The sequence below is a fragment of the Haliaeetus albicilla genome, chromosome 5, assembly GCF_947461875.1.
Source record: "Haliaeetus albicilla chromosome 5, bHalAlb1.1, whole genome shotgun sequence".
Classification (NCBI taxonomy): Eukaryota; Metazoa; Chordata; class Aves; order Accipitriformes; family Accipitridae; genus Haliaeetus; species Haliaeetus albicilla.
In genome coordinates this window covers 4108152-4127083 of record NC_091487.1, presented here as the reverse complement: position 1 = coordinate 4127083, position 18932 = coordinate 4108152, and the positions used below count along the sequence as shown (strand labels likewise).

At 42.4% G+C, this 18932-nt stretch overlaps 1 protein-coding gene across 2 annotated transcripts in view; it reads left to right on the top strand.

The window, feature by feature from the left end:
- The window catches only part of DDHD1 (DDHD domain containing 1), a 67804-nt gene that overhangs the window by 47181 nt on the left and 1691 nt on the right, over positions 1-18932 (top strand). For both annotated transcript variants that reach the window (XM_069783096.1, XM_069783094.1), the window contains 5 exons: positions 6868-7133; positions 9335-9410; positions 14443-14592; positions 15931-16183; positions 17469-17651. In XM_069783096.1, coding sequence (XP_069639197.1) covers positions 6868-7133; positions 9335-9410; positions 14443-14592; positions 15931-16183; positions 17469-17651 — 928 coding nt within the window. The remainder of the gene's footprint in view (positions 1-6867; positions 7134-9334; positions 9411-14442; positions 14593-15930; positions 16184-17468; positions 17652-18932) is intronic.

Below are 18932 nucleotides of genomic sequence, written 5' to 3'. Positions count from 1 at the left end.
GCAGGAAATTTTTAACTGAGACTATTTCAACACTGGTTTTGCTTGTTCTATTGAACCTAATAGTCAAGGAGCTGCTTGGCAGCACTTTCATGGCTTGCTTAATTCATTTGATTGTCCTTGAATTCTCAACTTTCGAAAGTGATAGAATACTGGATTTGCCTGAAACTAAACCTGACCGTGGTGATTTGGTTCAAAATGGGTTAGAGTCAGCTTTTCAACAGCAAGAGGGGTACTGAGAGAGAGACTCGGGTCTGGGCAGATCCTCAGATCCTTCTTCTGTAACATCACTAAGACATGCAGCCATTCCTGTCTGTTCACACAGCTAAGTCTCATTCTGGCCTCTCATCTGTTGTTGTGACAGTCTCCTGGCATCTGTGAGTGATGCCATCAGGGAGCGTGACAACTGTTGTATTCTGGAGGGTCAACAGTCTCACCATCCCTGCATTGTGTGCTGGCATGTTCTTCTGGCTCACGTGAAGCAAACACTCCTTGTCTTTGCTTTCATGGTCCTTCACAATCCATCCCTGAGCTGCAGCTCTTCATTGGCTTTTAAGGACCTTCTTCTCCCTCCAGTTGGCTCACGTTCTTATTGCCTGTTTGCTGAATTTCAAATGCGTTTGCACTTCCTCCTGAAGTTCTCTTGACATTTGGAGGGAGCTGCTTGCAAAGCTTACTGTTCCTCAGATCTCCTTAAAATTCCTTTCCCACGAAGCCTACAAAACCAGTCATGCTATTCAAGCTGGAGGGGTGCAGAGGTCAGGTTTCCTGCACTCCCTTTTCATATGTAGCTGTCTGTTATTTTTTTTTCCTCTTGGGCTTCAAGCTGTTCATGTGAGAAGATTGTCCAGTGGGTGAGGGTCCTGTGGAGATGGCAGAAGAGAAAGGACCTTGGAAAGTTACGTCAAGGGAGTGGTCAGAGCTGAGAGCAGTCTCAGAAGAGGACAATCACCATAGCCTGAGAGGAGAGCAAGTGTTTTTGTTGGCTTTGACAGATCAAAGAGGTTGGGACTGGAGGGCTTTATCCAAGTTTTGGCAGTAAGTGGGTCACTGAGGATTTGAGCAAGAGCGCTGCATGCTCTGTGTTACTTCTGTGCTCAGGGTGTCAGCAAGGGTTTTGTACTCCTTGTTTTCTCGAAAAAAAACCCCAATTTCCTGGATATTGAGGGGAAAATGTAATTTTTTACCCTGGAACTTTCAGCGTGCACCAAAAAGCCCCTTCAACCCCATCGATCTGCCCGCTAGAATGGGCAGGGGGTGAAGTTCTTCCTCCTGCCTGGATCTCCTTGATGTGGGTCCGGGAAGTGTTTGTCCACCACGCACGCAGCCAACTTCCTTCTGCTTTGCAAGAAACAGGCATGGTTATTTATGCTGGTGTCTCGCAAGGCTTCTTTTGCGTCAGAGGAGGCATGAACAGCTGCTTTGGATGCTGCTGCCGGGGATTTAGAGGTTTGGTTTTTTCCAGCTCAGCACAGGATGCTGTTAATGTTCTGCGCAAAAGGGCTTCAGCTGAGACAGACAGCAGCTCTGGATGTTTCACTCCTTACACAGTGACTTGCTCCCCATCATGATCCAGCAGTTCAGGCTTACCCAATACCAAGGAGGTGATTAGGGACATGATCCTTCTGCCCTTATTATCAGCCTTGCCACAGCTCCTTCTTCTGCCTGAGATGACAGTGGCATGTCTCATCTGACCCAGACTCCCATCTTGTCTTTATAAAACACATGCCTTTGCCACCAGGATTCCTGAATGGGTGGAACGGGCTGTTATTTTTTGGCTTCTTGGAAACCATATGCCAAGCAGGCATGTGACTGGAAAGCAGAGGGGATTTTTGGCCTGATCAAGTCCAGCAACCCATTCCTTGGTCAACAGTCTGGTTTTTGGCTTCCCCTCGAATTGCACGGCTGTCACACTGGCTCTCCATGAACGTGCGGAAAGACCATTCCTTACTCTGCCTTTAATTTGGTTTGTGAAGGGCATAGAGCATTTAACCTCAGTTTGTCAGAATATAAGCTGATGACTTCTGAGCAACTTGATCCTGCGGGCTTGAGTTTCCTGCATGGAAGATTTATTGGCAAAACTTCAGCTGATAATGGGAGCTTCAGGCAGCTAGTAATCAATCTCCTTTTCATGAAGCAAAAATGAAACATGTTCCCAGAAGAGCTTCACTGGGAAACAGCAGCGTACCACATCTCAGAAGCTGTCCAGCGGTGCTTTCTCCATTCACCCTGTTTTGCTGAGATCTTTGACTGCTGGAAGTCAAGTCTCTCCCTTGCCCTTTGGGACCAGACTAGAACATATAGGAAAACGCATCCATTTCTTCGATGCTGCTCTGTCAAACTGTATCAAAGGCTGTGCCTCGAGTGTCTGTGCTTCTGACGATACTGAGCAGGTCTGAAAATGTGATAGTACATAAGGGCTCTCTCCCCAGCCTAAGAATTGTGGGGTGCTTCATGTGCCTGATGATGACCTGCCATAAAATCAGTCCCAGAAATTTGATTGCATTAAAGGTTTTGGGCATTGCAAAGTCCTGCTTTATTTGTATTTCATTTTCTCTGGGTATGTATGAATATTGGCAGTGGTACATCTACAAGGCCTGTAGTATTTTAATCTGGCTCTAAACTTTTGCACTGAAACAACTGGTCTCCAAAAGGTGCTTAGGAAACTTTTCCCTAAAAATCAGAACAGGGAGAAAGGACTTTTCTGGGGAAGAAAATAGGAACGCTGGAAGATTTTCTGTACCTTTCTTTCAAATATTGCAGTGTCTTCAGGCTGATGCTAAACTAATGCTGTGGTAGAAAGGTCAGCTGGGAGGAAGGGATTGATATGGCTATTTTTTGAAGAAATAGGAAGTGTTCCTTTTGTTATGGTGGTTTGATCCGTTCAGTAACAGACACGTAAGCATGCTGCATTTCACTGGTCCTTCTGGAAGAGCTGAGGGTACCGGAGCAGAGCGGAGCAGCCAGCAGATTAGCAGTCAGAGCAGCAAGCAGCGTTTGTGGGAGCAGCTGCACAGGAAAAAAAAAAATCAACTCAATCAACTGCTGCCACATTTATTCTTTTGTGAGTTATTTGAGCTTGTTTAGTCTGTGCAAGAAGCCTTAGGAGATGATAATATAGGTTGGGCAAAAACTCAAGGAAACTCTAGCCTTTTTGTAGGGAGAGCCCTACTGAAAGCCCTGCTGGGGGGGCTGCCAAAGAACAGCACTGCTGGGTGGCTGGAAAAACAGCTCTTTGTGAACGTTCAGGCCCACGGGTCCCCAAAATAAGGTGGGAACTGGGATGGAGGAGGCAAGAGGGAGATGGAAAGAGAGGGAGGGATCCGGTCATGTTGGATTCCACTACTCCTCTTTTTTTTTTCTTTTTTTCCTGGATGATTCCTGCTTTCCTGTTTTCAGGCAGAAGCAGCAGGTGCTTCCTAAGCACATAATGGATCCCATGGACCAGCAGGGGGTGAGGCTTGGGGTTGGCAGAAGCACCAGGGGAACCAGGGGGAAAGGGCTCCCTTAATTGGGGAGTCATTGGATGTAGGTGCAGTGAGAGCAGGAGAAGCTGTCAGCAAGCTCTGGGTGAGCAAAAAGACAAGCTGTGGATAAAAAAAAAAAAATCAGCTCTTAAAATTTAGTTTTAATTACAGCAATGCCGTTTAGGAGAGAAAATTTGATAGGTAGTTATCTTTTTCATGTTTAATTTCAATGGAAAAAAGTCACTGATTTTAACAAATATAAAGCAAATTGGTGTTTATAGAAGGTATTTTTATATGGAGTGTTAAGGTATATATCAAGCTGTAACTACAAAAGAGATTTGAAAGCACTTCATGTTACACTTGCTGGACTAAAGCCCTTTTCAAACCAAGCTTTTCTTTTACAAGTTAGAATATTGTATGCTTTGTAAGACTAAGAAAGCAAGTCAGGATTAAATATTATCTTCATATACTGCTTAACCAAATAATTTTTTAGCTGGGACTTAAAATGAAGATGCTTTTTCTTTTCCTTTCCTTTTTTTTTTCTCCTTACTATATACCAAAACGTTTGGTTTCTAATCTTAGTACTGATACAGAACTGTTGGCAAGAAAACAAACATCCACAAGCGCTCACTGCAGGTGGAGGGCTTCTGGTTTTGTCATAGCAGCAAACCAGACCATTCATAGTGCCTGAAAATCTAGCGGCTTTACTACAGCAGACCTTCTACTCTACAATTAAGTTAGGTAACCAGTGATTTGGAGTTTAGAAACCATCTCAATCAGATTATTTAGTTGAATTAGATGCTTGGAATCTGGCCTGCAAACTTCCAAATGCAGCTATTTGGAAATCCCTGCACAGTAACTTAGTTGCTGTCCATGTTTTTGCCTAACTTCTCAGTAACAACATGTTTTTAAGGAGCAGAGCAGTTAAAAACAGGGGTGGACTCTGCGTCCAACTAGGACTTTCCAAGAATATTCTGTCTCATGCCCCTAGATTGCGAAAGAACAAGACCTTTGTAATGAAATGCCATGATGCCAGAATATTAATTCCCCACTCTGTGCCTATGGGCTGTGTGGGAGCCTGACATAATATCATTCTTCCTGGAAGATACCTGCTTTTCCAGGGAAATAAGCTGTGCAGGAGTAGGGTATAGGGCTGTCGAACAAGTTGGGCAGAACATTGGGAACGATAGCTTTTATGCAACAAGAAATCAAGGGAAGCAGTTGAGTTGTTGTGCATCCTACTTTTCCCACCAGAGGAAAAATTTGGGGACACTGAGATATATTAATACAGCTTATTCAGGATTTTTTGAAACAAGATGGCATTACTCATCTCCCTGCTGTACTGACAGGGATGCTGGAAGCTGTGGTGATTCCAGCACTAGTTTGCTTGGCATTTTTTACCAATGCAACCTGCAACCTGAAGCCAGCACTCCATCCAGAGTGTCTGCTCTATGGCTGGGGGGGTCCCAGGCTCCCTGCTGAGGTCCGCAAGGGCAGGACGATGTGTGTTGGCTCCCTTGGAGGGTACCACGGTAGCCAGCCACGCAAACTGCTGGGTATCAGCATTCCCTGAGCTCCTGGCAGGAATCTCAAAACACTTTGCTTCAACAGATCTCTGCTATTTTGTTCTGGGTTTTAATCAAAACCTTTTTAAATGGAGAAAACGCCAGCCAGCCAAAGCTAGTCCTGATTTCTATTTTCAGCTCCAACTCTTGCTAAAACCCCTGCCTGTTTGTTCATGTGTGAAAGCAGTGCCCAAAGTCTGTATAGAGCCAAATGCAAGAATAGGCAGCATCAGAGTCAAAAATACTTGAAAATGGGTATTATGATACTTATTTCTCCAAGCTGTTGCAAGGCTTTGTTAATCATTTCACAGTGCTTTAGGCACAGGGTTTGTTGTGTGGGTTCTCACTCAGTAAAATGTGTATCAAACACTGACAGTCCTAGTGCCATTCATATTTATATTCAGTAATGATTCAGGCTCTTGAAAAATCATGTTCAAATTACATGTTCTACAGCTTTAATTTCCTGTTGCTAACAAGGGAATGATTTGCAATTTCTTGTTTGTCCTCCTTTACGCTGTAGTCTGGAAGCATTGCTCAGTTACCATGCTGAGTTTCACAAGCAAAGCTGCCCTTTTTGTATTGTCTAGTTCCTAAATCTCATGCCTTTCAACGTTTCTCTCTAAAAAATACTTTCTGTGAATCTGAACATTTTTGTGCGCTTGTACCCTAGTGTACGATTTGAAGTGGGTAAGCCTCTTGGATATTCAGTTAACATAGGACCAATATATATTTATTGCAGTAGTACTATAGGATTCGCCTGTGATGTCTGAGAACTCTGTTGCATTCCTTGTTTTCCCCCCAAAACCCTCCTAGAAACCTATAACCAGAAAACTGTTTTTCTTAGCATTGTTTATATCAAATGCTCAAATTCTGGCTCTGCCTGTCCCATTTGTGCTTTTTCTCATCCCATATCTTCCTTTTGCCTGAGATAAGGCTTTTTATTCTTCAGCAGCATCATTTTATTGGGATTCCTTTGGAAGAAATTACAATAGGTGGGGTATGGTAGGACGGGAAGTAGGACAGAAAGCTGCATCTCCTTGTAGCGAAGCAGTGGGCAGAATAATGAAAGACTTGATGAGTTCAAGTATGCTTTACAGAGATCCAAAAGCAATTTGAGGATATTTTCCCAGAATCCATTTAGGCTGTCACTGTAGTATCTGAGCATATCCATATTAGTGGATTTATTTTCCCAGTCCCCTGCAATGAGGTAGGAATGCTGTTGCTCACTTTGATAAACGAGGAGAGAGTGTGACTTGTCTGGGGTTATGTGCCAAGCTTGTGGCAGAGATGTGAGTTGATTCTACATCATGTGTGGCTCAGGCTCCTTAGGTTAAAAAAGGAGCTGAACCTCTGACACAGGAGAAACATTCAGTGCTGTGAAAGGTAGAGAAACAAGCAATAAGGGAGATACAGCTGTGTTAATAGTCGCTGTTGTGCTAATGGACTGGTAGTGAAAACCAAGTACCCTGCTATTGCTCACCTCAGAGGATGCTGTTAAGTACTTTAGGCACAGCTGTCATTTGTTTAAGGGTTTATTTCAATTTAATGCCTTGGGCTGTGTAGTGTAGCAGTTCTAGGGCCACCACGTGTCCTGTGTGGTGGTTACTGGTGGGTCTGGAGGGGAGAGATAAACCACTGGAGTCAGCGACAGTCAACCAAACCATTGCTGCTGACCATAAGATTTTGCTCATCTTCCCAGCCTAAGTGAACAGACTATCATGCTCATCCTAGATGCATGCTCGAGAAGGTGCTCAGTGTAGTACGTGAAGATACGTGAACATGAACAGGAGTGATAAGATGTTGATATTAAACTTTCTTTCCTTATGTTCTTGAAACAGCTGGTGAAAGGGCTGCAGCAGGAGCTGAACCGGCTCTACACGCTTTTCTGCTCCCGGAATCCAGAGTTTGAGGAGAAAGGAGGGAAGGTCTCGATTGTGTCCCACTCGCTGGGCTGCGTCATCACCTACGACATCATGACTGGCTGGAACCCGGTCAGGCTTTATGAACAGTTGCTGCAGAAGGAGGAGGAGGAGGAACTTGAAGACCGTTGGATGAGCTATGAGGAGCAACGTTTACTTGAAGAACTTTACATAACTAAACAACGGTAATGCATCCACTTCTGATTATTAAAGGAGAAAACCACATCCCTAGATGACGCCCCTTGAGTGTTTCCAGAACCCACCAAGGCTGTTATCTTTTGTGGCTGATGTTCTTCTGCTGGTGCTGAATGGCAGTGGTAAATGCTAAACACAGAACTGAGCAGGCACAGGGAGCTGGCATTGCTAATAGGAGCTCTGAATCCACATCCTACGGGCTGTACCAGAACCAAGCAACTAGTTACTGCTCACTGGCCAGATGGACCGGGAGCAGATCATGGCCAGGAAGAAAGGAGAAGGTCAGGCCATTAGCCTTCCAGATACTTGAGGAGAAACACAACTGAGTACCTTGCAGGTAGGCAGTGAGCTGTAATACTGAGCAGAACCTGAGCAGTGAAATTCCTAAGTTTCTAGAGAAAAATGAGAAGTTTTCTCCTAGGCTCAGCTTGGAAATTGAGCTCCACCAGCTGGATACAGATGTTGTAATTGCTGTTATTGGGCTTATGGGTTTGCTACTCTGCTGCGGATCATTTACTAGCTTCTTCCTGATGCCATCTAGAAACGTTCGTGCTGTTTGGAGTGCAAAGCAGCACTGCCCACTGTGACAAACAGGATCTCGGTTTCAGCACTTTGCAAGTGTTGGTAGGGGTTCTCAGTTAGGGGACCTTGCAGATCATCATGATGTCTCCGCAGTGTTAAGGTGACTTCTCTGTCCTAACCTGAAGATTGAGGTGCTATGAGACACCCACAGATAGAGAATCTAATAATAGTAGCTTGAGCTTCAATCTTTCCAGTGGGAAGTGAGGATAAATCATGGTCACAGATCTTTTTGGTTCCTTCTTGAAACCTTAGTATTGGCGGTACTTTGGAAGCATTAATATAGCATCAGATCTCCTGCAGTGCTTGAAATCAATATGTGTGTAATCGGGGATTGGTACAGGACATCTCTGTCAGCTGCGAGGCTGGATAAAGTGTAATCTTTCTGAGAGAAGGGAAGTAAGAAACCTAATGAGGTTGTCCAGTGGTAAGATGACCCTTCAGGCGTATCACTAGCATATGATCAGGGAAAAATTACCATTTTCACACTCAGACTCCAGCTCCTTAGGCATCCTCTGAAGTGCTTCAGGTTGCATCCACAGTAATCCAAGTATCATTTGACACTGGCACTTCTGTATAGATAAGAGTGGCCCTCCATTTTGTGAGCCACCTTAGTGCAATTCAGTCTGAAATAATGGAAAACGTACTACTGACATCCTATAACTTCTGGATTTCTGGTGTTTTAAGGATGGCAAACACGTAGTGGATTTCTGGAAATGCTTATGCCTGAGTAGGGTGTGTCGTAGCATGTATAAATATTCTACATTGTAGAATAACATACATACAGCATGTGAGGTTGTGCATTGGAAACCTTCGACAGCAGTTCACAAGAGCTAAGAATTCTGCATGCCGTCTTTTTTAAGACTGAATCACGTTCCCTAAAGCATACAAACTTTTTGGAAAGTACTGGGAAGTCTTTCAGAAGTTTCAGCTCCAGACTTGCTTCTTTCTAGTCAGGATGGCAGAGGTTAAGCTTAACATATTTGTTTACGTAATGCTTTTGCAGAACTTGAGGAGGTGGTATTTTCCTGCTCTGAAGAGGGCATAATGTTCTAGTGCTGGGACTGGGGACAGTTTTACCAGTCCATATGAGCGCTTTATATTGTAGCTCCTTTTTTAATTCAGGCTAACTAGAAGAACAGGTGAACAACCTTTTTTAATGACAGTTGAAAGGGTGGGACACTGTTCTCCAGATATTCTGCCACAATACAGAACTCCATAATGCTTGGCCGTGGAGTTTCCTGTGGCTTTGGGGTTTTTTATTAAAAAAAAAACAAAACAAAAACAAACCAAAACCAAAATAGGTGATTTGGCTGCAAAAACACCAAGGAAACAGGACAGGAGTCACCTACTCCTGAGGAAGGAGAGTGGGCAGATGCTTGGGGTGGTGAACAAGGAAACTCGTATATTGATTGATTCCTTCTGTGGTCAGAGAAACAGGATTTCACATATACTGACTCTTAATCAGTTGGACTGCCTCCAAGAAATACTGATGCCATCACTCTCTTTTCCCAGCAGACAAAACTGTTGGACCCCACAGGAATGCCTGTTTGGATCAGAGAGGTTAAGGCTACATTTTTTATTGGATCTCAGAAAGATCTCTATTTTCTAGGTTGAGAGAGATAGAAGAGAGGTTACGTGAGTTAAAGGCATCCACCATATCAAAACCACCTGTCTTAAAATTTAAGGTATGTATGTTGGAGAGGTTTTTACTGAATGTTCTACTTGCTGTAAAAACACACCTGCAATATGGGTTATTCTGCTTACTTTTTTTTTCCATGTCCCTACACATGATGTTGGTAGAATAATTTTAATGTATTGGTTGAAGTGTGTGTACATGTGTGTAAACATGTTACTGTATTCATATATTACTATTTATTACAAATATACATGTTTATATGTAAGCATATAAACCTGCATATAGATTGTTAATATATTACACACACACGTATAACTATGTGGGAAGGTAAAAGCCGTTTGGCAAATTACATTAATCACGTATTTTAAACAATTTCACTTCTACTTTGTTGACTAATCCATTTTCCTTGGGGACTACTTCTAACATGTCACATCTCTGAGCAAATCTGATTGAATTTCCTCCAGCAGTGGATTTTCCTTCCAAATTATTCTGGTCTGACAGTTAGCACAAGTTACTTTTAGTCTCATGAAATAAATTGCTTGCTAATCAGCTGTACAAATTGCTAGAATTTCTTATCATTGGAAAAAGGCATTTTCTAGCTTCTTGGTGGGATGTGCAACACTTTCTAGTTGATCGACTATATCTTGAAATATTAAACCATAAAAATGTGACATGATAGATGAGAACAAAATAGATTATTGTTTCTTAACTTGCCATTTTTCTTTCCTTCTGAGTTCAGGACTCCTAGAAGCCAGGGTCAATCTTGAGCCATAAAAAAGAGGAAACTAACCATAATTCAATTTGTCATAGCCTTCTCTTTTTCATCACTGCTTAGAAGCATGTATCGCGCTATTATCTCAACCATCAAGGAAGCTGAAGTCAGGCTGATACTCCTCCAGTTCTGTGAAAGATTATTCTTCACTCAGTTGTGTTTAAACTGAAGATTTTTTTCAATAGATGATTTTTAGAGGGAGCAGGAAAGGAGGGGAAAAGACAGGGGGCAGAAGAGAGGACTGTATCTATCTAAATTACTGCTAAGTAATTTTTCATTGCAATACATCCTTTTTCTTAAAGGAAAATGTTTTGTTTCTGTGAAGCTTTACACTAGTGACTCCCATTGCTTAAGTACCGTGCCCGAGACAGAGCTCCAGAAAGAGAGAGGTTTTCTATGAACGTGATGGCAAAGTGCTTCTGCCAAGGGAGGATTTCAACAGGATGCTTGAAAGACGATTGCTAATCAGCAAGCCAGTCCAGCTTACTGAGGGTGACTAGCTTGTTGAAAGAGATCTAACTGCTTTGTAGGTACCAACTACCAGCACCTTGGCTCTTCATGGCAGAGCAGAGCTCTGGTTTGATCACGAGTTCCTATTAACTGCAAGTGCTTGATCCACAAATTGCAACGCAGGAGACTGGAGTCTTTGGTCACTGATCTCCTTAGGTTGTATTACATGACGAAATGGGCATGTACAGCTGTAATGAAAAAGGCTAGCCACTGTCGATGTGTTGCCTCTTTTATGGAATGAAACAAATTAAGCTTCCCAGGATGAGAGAAAGTCACTAGTCCTACATGAAGCAGAGTTAAGCTTGCTTGATGTTGAGCAAGCACAAAGGTAGCTTTTGGCAAGACAAGTGCAAGAATAAATACAGCAGCTAACTTGGCTGGTATTTAATATTAGAGGAAATGATCTGTGTGATTGACTGACCCTTTTGGGAGGGAAAAAAAAACCCAAACCTGAAGATACAGAGTGTGTTGTACTCTAATAATATATTGGGCAAGCCACCAGAATGGGAACTTGAGGGTGAGGTATCTTTGTCTCTCTTGCTCTACTTCTGCTCAGACGGCATAACTGAATAAACTGCTAAATCAATAGGAGGTGCATGGGTTAAAAGCAAAGCCAACACCCCATTGTAAATGTAAAGCTTAGAAGCACAGCCTTCTCCCCACCAGCTACATAAGAGGAATTGGAGTGAAAAGTCTAAAGGGGCTGAAGAACATGAAAACATGGGGAATGGTGTGATACCTACCACTTTATGACTCCACGGTGCATGAAAATAACCATGTTGTAGGATGATTTTCAATCACAGTGGGGAAGAGGAGGGCAGGGCATATCATGGTTGCTCCCTAGTACTGAAAAGGAAATTAATTTAAATCTGGATTTGTCAATGTGCTGGCCCAGAGTGCTTCAGGATTCCTTAGCACTTCTCATTCACCCAGGGTTACAGAAACTCTTCCAGAAGAAGCTCCAGCATGTACTTGACCTTGTGTTTTCTATGTAGCATCACCTGGCAGTGATGTCAATGTTGATAACAACTATCACAAATTATTTGTCAGATACTACTGATATGTACCACATGTACAAGAACTATGAGAGCTTAATGGGATGCTGACGTGCAGCCTTATCTGAGAGGAGGAAGCCTTTAAACTGAATGCAGAAATGTGCCGTAGTAGTTGAACACAGAACTGCCCAGTTAAATTCCCCATGTAATACTGGTATAAGTCTCTATTCCCTTTGTCGGCTAAGGCTGCAGAACATTCCTGGGTGCAGAAACGGGTGGGTAGAGGCTGCTGCAGAGGTCTGTATTTCCTTGCTCTGGAAGGATGTTTGGGATCCTCCAGGCTGAAAGGCAGCACAGAAACATAAATTATAATCGCTTTCTGTGTCTTCTGATTTAACATCACCACTAAACAACATTAATTTGTCCCCCACACTTGCCTATGCGCAAAAGAGCTGTGCTGCCTCACTTCTGTTGGCTCATTCAGGTTGTTTTTTTTAATTCTGAAAATACTGCAGTCTTAATTTGAATGGATGACTATTTGGCTCAGCTTCTGCTTGAAATAAAAATAAATGCATTAAGTCTTCTGTTTATGACTCATATCCAGGAGAAAAGTGCTGTCCTGAAAGGTCATGTTCTTAAACATGTCTACTCTGTTGTTAAACATTTAGAGGAATATATGTGAAGTGCTCCACTCCTGCTTCTAGGAGAAACACCGAAATTAATAAATGTTTTCTAGAAAGATTTTAGTCCTCTAGTCCCAGTAAGTTTCATTGCATGGCAGTCTTCTCTTCAGCCACTTTGCAACAGCGCTGAGAGTTTAATGGCTGCAATTTAAAGGGCTTTATTTTTAGAAGACTTAGTTTTGATTTTTAGCATTCACTGCTTTGGTATTGGTCTGGTGCCACCCGTTAAGGTACCCAGCTATTGGTACTTTATCTTTGTAAGCACTTCCAGAGCTGGAAGACCATGTTGAAAGGCTCGCGTGTGTAAGAAAATACATAGCAAAGAACAGTGCCCTCCAAGAAGAAAGCATCTGTCTGTGGACACTGTTAATCTTGTGTTTATCAATAGAAGCGATGGAACAAAAGCCATGCACTGTGTAACCACTGAAACTATTTACCTTTTGAGATTTTTGCCTAGTCTGTACTTGCCTAAGGTGAATTAATGAAAACATCTTTTAAGCATCTGCTAGCAAGTGTAAGCTGACAGTCACTTTCTGATTTCTTTCTGAAGCAGAAAGACCATAATTGTGTACTTCAGATGCTCATTACAGGAATATCATATGGACAGGGTTAAAGGTTATGTATTCAGTTTAAAGGATTTCACTGTGAATATCTGTTTCTATTGTATTTGAAGATGAGAAAGCTTTTTGTCCAAACTGCAAAAATGTAAGGGTCTGTGTAAAGCCTGATTATAAGAAAGGAGAGCAGCTTTGCCCTAGACTAGGGTGACAGTGTAGATGACAGAGAGCAGTGCTTTGCAGCATATGATATTGAATAGCTTTGCTGAAGAGCTAGATTTTTTTTTTCCCATTGAACTAGGACTTGCACATTCTTTTGGAAGGAAGAGGTGGGGTACCAGTGCCAAGTCAGAGGAGGAGGAATGTTTTGTACAGTGCTGGAATCTGATAGATGAAACGGACCATTGTTTCTACACCCTCGCTCCATGCGCTGACGTATAGGGAACGCACGTGGGAATCCAAGCACCCTCCATGTGCACTTTAGCAAGAATGCAGCAATTTCTCTTGCTGGTTAAGTAGCAGCATGCTAGGATTTGCTCGGTTGTAGTGCCCTGCAAACTGGGCACTACTGTTGGGAAGGTTGCAGTGAAGGTCTGATAATGGTAAAATTAATTTTTTGTATAAGAAAATTCTCTAAAGGTTAAAAAGTAATCTTGACTTATGAAAATATTTTTGACTACAGAGTTTTACATTTGATGTTTCTAGGAGACGATGTCTGAGGATTGGTAATGGGATACAAAGCCATTCACCTCTAGGTCACTGTTGAATCCCGGCCCAGGTTGGTAGTGACCAAAAGTCGTTACCACTGATGCATGTTCAGTGACCTTGGTCAGCTGGGTTAGCAGTTGCAGTTCAGGTTTACTCAATTGCCTCTCAGTGTTAGAGGCAGTCCTTTTAGAGCAAAGTGACAGTAGCTTTGGATGATGGCTCAGTGTGCTGTACCTGTTCCTGGGTAGCAGTTCCTAACATGTGATGCGGTGGCACTTTTGACAAGCATCATTCTGTTCACTTAACACTAGGTGTTTTTAAGAGGTTGTATGGAACACCAGCCTGTATGTGTGCGTGACTCCTACAAGTGTTCTCTAGGTTGGCTTTAATACCCAGCGTAGCCTGCATTTCTACTTCCTCGATGGGTGTGTGTAGCAAAACAAATCACAGAGTGCTTGGTTAGGGTAGGATGAAGGAGCTGTGGTAAGATTTGGGAAGTTTCATGAGAAATCAGGCTTCAGTCTTGTGAAACTCATGGCATTTCCTTAGTGTCTTCCAAATTCTTCTCGCTCCAGCCTTCCCAGTGTCGGTAGACCTCTTTTAGTTCAACTATCCAACTTGTGTTTCAACTATGTAGTACCACAATATGTAACTCTTCTCACAGCAAAGGGAAATGGGAAACTTAACCTTCATGTTATAGTACATATGTTATAGTGATCTTTCCCGTTTTGACTGACTAATACTGTACAAGTCCCTCAGTTGAAACTGAGAAATCGTTGAAAGAGAGAAATCAAATCCAGCCATGTTAGAAAGCATTATTTCCATCCTTATTAATGTGGATGAAATCTCTCCTTAGGTTGAGAATTTCTTCTGTATGGGATCTCCATTAGCAGTGTTTTTGGCATTGCGTGGCATCCGTCCAGGAAACAGCGGTAGTCAAGACCATATTCTGCCCAGAACAATTTGTAACCGCTTACTAAATATTTTTCATCCAACAGATCCAGTGGTGAGTTTTAATTGCAGTTGCAAGCTTTTACCGTGACTATTTTTAAGCATCAGCTGTGTGATAATGTGTGATCTTCAAAGCGTGTGAATCAACGCAAGCATGTTCCAGCACAGGACTATTTGTTAATGATTATTGTACCATGTCTTGGTTTTCATAACTGTAGAATAACAGTTCCTACAAATAATTGCCTTAAATACCATATACTTTGCTTCTCTTTTCATATTAATAAGATTCAAGATTACTCTTTTTTTTTGCAAAGGCATAAGAAATAATCATTCTCAGTGAAGTTTCAACTTGTGTTTAACTTACTGACTTCCATTAAACATCATCTGTCCAAAGATAGTACTGCTGTTAAAACAAGGCTCCACAAGCAGTTTACAGGATACTGTAGAAAAACAAAGACACTGTTTTTTTCCCAAAGGGTCCTAAGGAAGAGATTGTTAGAGGGAGGGGTAGTACTTGGGAGGGCACTATTAGTATAGCTTCAGCCTGTCCTTACACTCTTCCATAGGCAGCCAGTGTTCGCTGTTATCAAAGGCAGGATGCTGGAACTTTGATCTGCATCATCTTGGCAACTGCTTTGATGCAAGCTTGATTTGGGCTTTCATGCTTACTATAGAATAGTAATTTGGGGATACTTCTGTGTTTAAACTCTACCTGAATCTGAGTATATTCAGACTTCAATCCAAACATGCTGGTTCTGCTCATCTCAAGATCTTGTTCAGCACCAGCTACTCCAAAACCAGAATTTTCCTGGGACATCTAGGACGACTGGTTAGGCTGGAGTCTGTGGTCCCACTCTGCAAATAGTAACTTTACTTAGTTTTAAGATAAAGAAGTTTTAAGATAAAGAGTGCTTTTCTACATCTAAGTAAACCAAGGAAAATAAAGAATCAATAGAAAATGATTTTTTTTAATAAGCACACCAATTCATGGTTTGCACAGGGATCAATGAAGAGTATTAAACAAAATGTTTACATAGCCAGTTCCTCTCTCTCTGTTGTGTTGTGCAGAATCAGCTTTGTATATAAAGTTTGCTCTGTCAGTGCATAATAACAAACATCTGTTAACAGTAACTAGTGTGTTCGTAACACCATGTAGTAGAAGTGTTGCAGAGAAATGTGCTAGTGAATGCACAAGCAACTGGGCAGCTAATATATCTTCCAGGCTATGAAAATAAAGGTGAACCAGAAGATACCACCACCATTCTGTCACTTTCTAGGCTTCACTTGTTACAGTATTTTGGATTTGAGGTTGGAGAGGACTCTCTATGGGAAGGGAATGTGATTTTTTTCAGTCTTGACACTCAGGATTTTCTTTTCTGAATTACCCTTGCAGGCCTATAGATTAGAACCTTTAATTCTGAAACACTACAGCAACATTTCGCCTGTCCAGATCCACTGGTACAACACTGCAAACCCTCTACCTTATGAGCATATGAAGCCAAGTTTTCTCAACCCAACGAAAGAACCTACCTCAGTTACTGATAGCGAAAGTGTTTCAACTGTACCGAGCCCAACCACTTCACCAGTCATGGTTCGACGCCACTATGGGGAGTCCATAACAAATATAGGCAAAGCAAGTATATTAGGTAATTGTTCTTTATGTCCTTTGTTTTATATATAGGACCTTCTTGTAGAGTTTCACTGCTCTGTGGTGTGGTGTTTGAGGTGCATCCATAAGCAAACTATTCCTGGCTGGTTCAGTTTGTTCTGTATAGGTGTATGGCTTGTTTTAATCCCAACTGACATTTACTTTGACGGAAAGACAGTTTACGTACACTGGAGTCAAGGCTTGCGGGGAGAGGATGTGGGTCAGGGAGTTTATGCTATTGCTGCCTTATTGTTTTCTGCCTTATTGAAGTACCATCCTGGTGATTTAATAGTTTCCACTCTACTTCATGGAAAAAAAAAAAATTAAAGCTTATTTTGTGACTACATTTTCTGGTATTGGCAAATAGGAGAAAAATCTCCCTATGTATGCTATTATGGTTACATTTAACTCATGATTTTACAATAGGAAATTGAGGCTGGTTTAATATGAAGCCTGTCCCCTTCTGGCTTTCTGATTCAAAATAAGCCCTGGTTTAAGTGAGCTTAAATTCACTTTCACTGGAGCTTATATTTGAGCACGCACTTGCAGTTTTTGTTGACTCAAGGCTTTTCTTTAGCTCTCTATGTGGGATTTGGAAGAAGGCTTGTGCCAGGAATCTTCCCAATCAAATAAGTAAAGTATATAAAAGCACTTTAGTCCTTGACTAGAAATAGGCGGTATTTCAAAGCAGGGTTGCTTTTTGCTGTTACTATAGTAACTTTAATGTCTTGTCCATGAGGTGGCAGCAAAGTCGGCAGAAAACATCATATATCTGTTCTTAACTTTTACACCCCTCTTCCTGCGCAACCAAAATAGTCCTTTCAAAGGATGATACATCATTTCTAAATGTCTGTAAGGGTGATGCCAACATAGGACCCTTAATGAGAGGAATGTCTTAAATGCCCTGATGGGATTCTTACGTGCAGAAGGTACTAACATTGTTATAAAGCATTTTTGTCTTAGACTTTTTATGAAAGAGGAATTACAACATATCTATAAAAGTACCAGATCTCTTGCTGCAGAAGTATTCTCATGTATTTTTGTTCCCCTAACTACAGTTTCCAAATTATAGCCTTTGCTTGTATGCTAGATTAGTCTCATGATAAACAGTGTACACTTAAGTCAGATAAGCCGTTCCCACCCTAGAAAAGCATGAATAGTGTTTTCCTTCATCTGTCGCTCAACTCTGTCTGATGAATGCTACAGTGACTTTAATTTGCAGTTTGATTTAGCTGCCCTTGTGCTTGGTTTTTTGTGGTCTTTTTCCTCCGTGCTGGATGCAGGAGCTGCGAGTATTGGGAAGGGCCTCGGCGGGATGCTTTTTTCAAGATTCGGTCGTTCTAGTACAACCACCCCACAGACACTCGAGACGGGGAAGGATGGAACTGAGGGGGACGACAAGAAGGCCACAACTGTTGGGACACCGCCTTTACCGCACAGCAGCTCGGGCTTTCTCGAACCCACAGGTTAGTGACGAGTCCACCTTACAAACCCTCTGGAAACAGTGGGCTTTAGTGGGCTGCATCCGTATGTTGTGGGAGGCTGGAAATACCATAACAACATATGCCGCTATTTAATTTTGTTGGTTTGCTCTGAAGTGATAAATATTGAATCTGTTCCTGCTTTTTCAATCTCTTAAGGCTGTCCAAGGACTGACTCTCTGTTCTCCTTTTAAGCTTTTTTTCCTCTTAAAGGAGGTTTATCTGTATACGTGTTTGTACGTACATGTACACCATATATATATGTGCATGTGTGAGTTTTGGCTAATGAGATCTGCATATCAGTAGTTCCTAGACTCCCACTAGGAAAAGCAATATAATTGCTGCAGAGAATCCCCCTCACCATTTATCATAAAATGGATTTATTAAATTTCCCCATACATTTGCAATTCTGAAGCAATCTGGATTTAAAGGCACTTATGACTGGAAACAGAAGCTGCCCTTGTCCTGATCTGAACCACCCAGAACAGAAAGTGCAATTTTAGCAGCTGTTTTTTTGGAAAGGTACTTCCTTTACAGAAATTCGTACTTGATTTTATTTCTAAACTTCTCAGTGGCACTGTTGCAAGGCGGGAGTTTTTGCAATCTGCGGAGTCACAAGTATGTTGTAGCTTGTGATAGCGTTCACATGATACATTGCTGTCCGCTCATCACCGCTAATTTCAACAGATAACCTGAGTCAGTATTTGAGGACAGAGACTTTGTTTTAAACTTGAAGAAAATAGAGTGGCGTGACCGCGAATCTTGCGGAGCTGCCGATGAGGTCCTTTCGGGGGCGGTTTGGCACGTCGAGGGCCTTCTGCACAGTTCCTGCATCCCTCTTTGCTGCGAGCCCGTCCCTGCTCCGTAGAAGGAGACCGTGGAGCGGAGGCCAGCGAGGCTGTAAGCTGAATGATGCAATCTGCAGCCAAAGTATTTGCTTCTGAGAGGGCGGCCGCTCGGCTTGCGGTGGGGTTTGGCTGCCTCCCAAGCTCCTGTTAAAACGGCCTCTCGTCAGAGGGAGACGGAGTTGTTCGGGGCGTCCTTCCTGCAAAGCCACTGGGGTTTTTTTGAATATCTGCGTCTTAGTGGAAATGACTGCGGTTGTCTCCTGGTATTCGAAGGCTCTGAGTCCCTCTCCTTGCTGCATTTGCAAAAGCGGTGCGATGCTCCCGTGAAAACATGAAGGCACGCGTCGTTCCCCGCGTGCTGCTGTGCCGTGACGGCGGCAGCGCTCGCGCGATGCTCCCTTTATGAGCCAAGTATTAA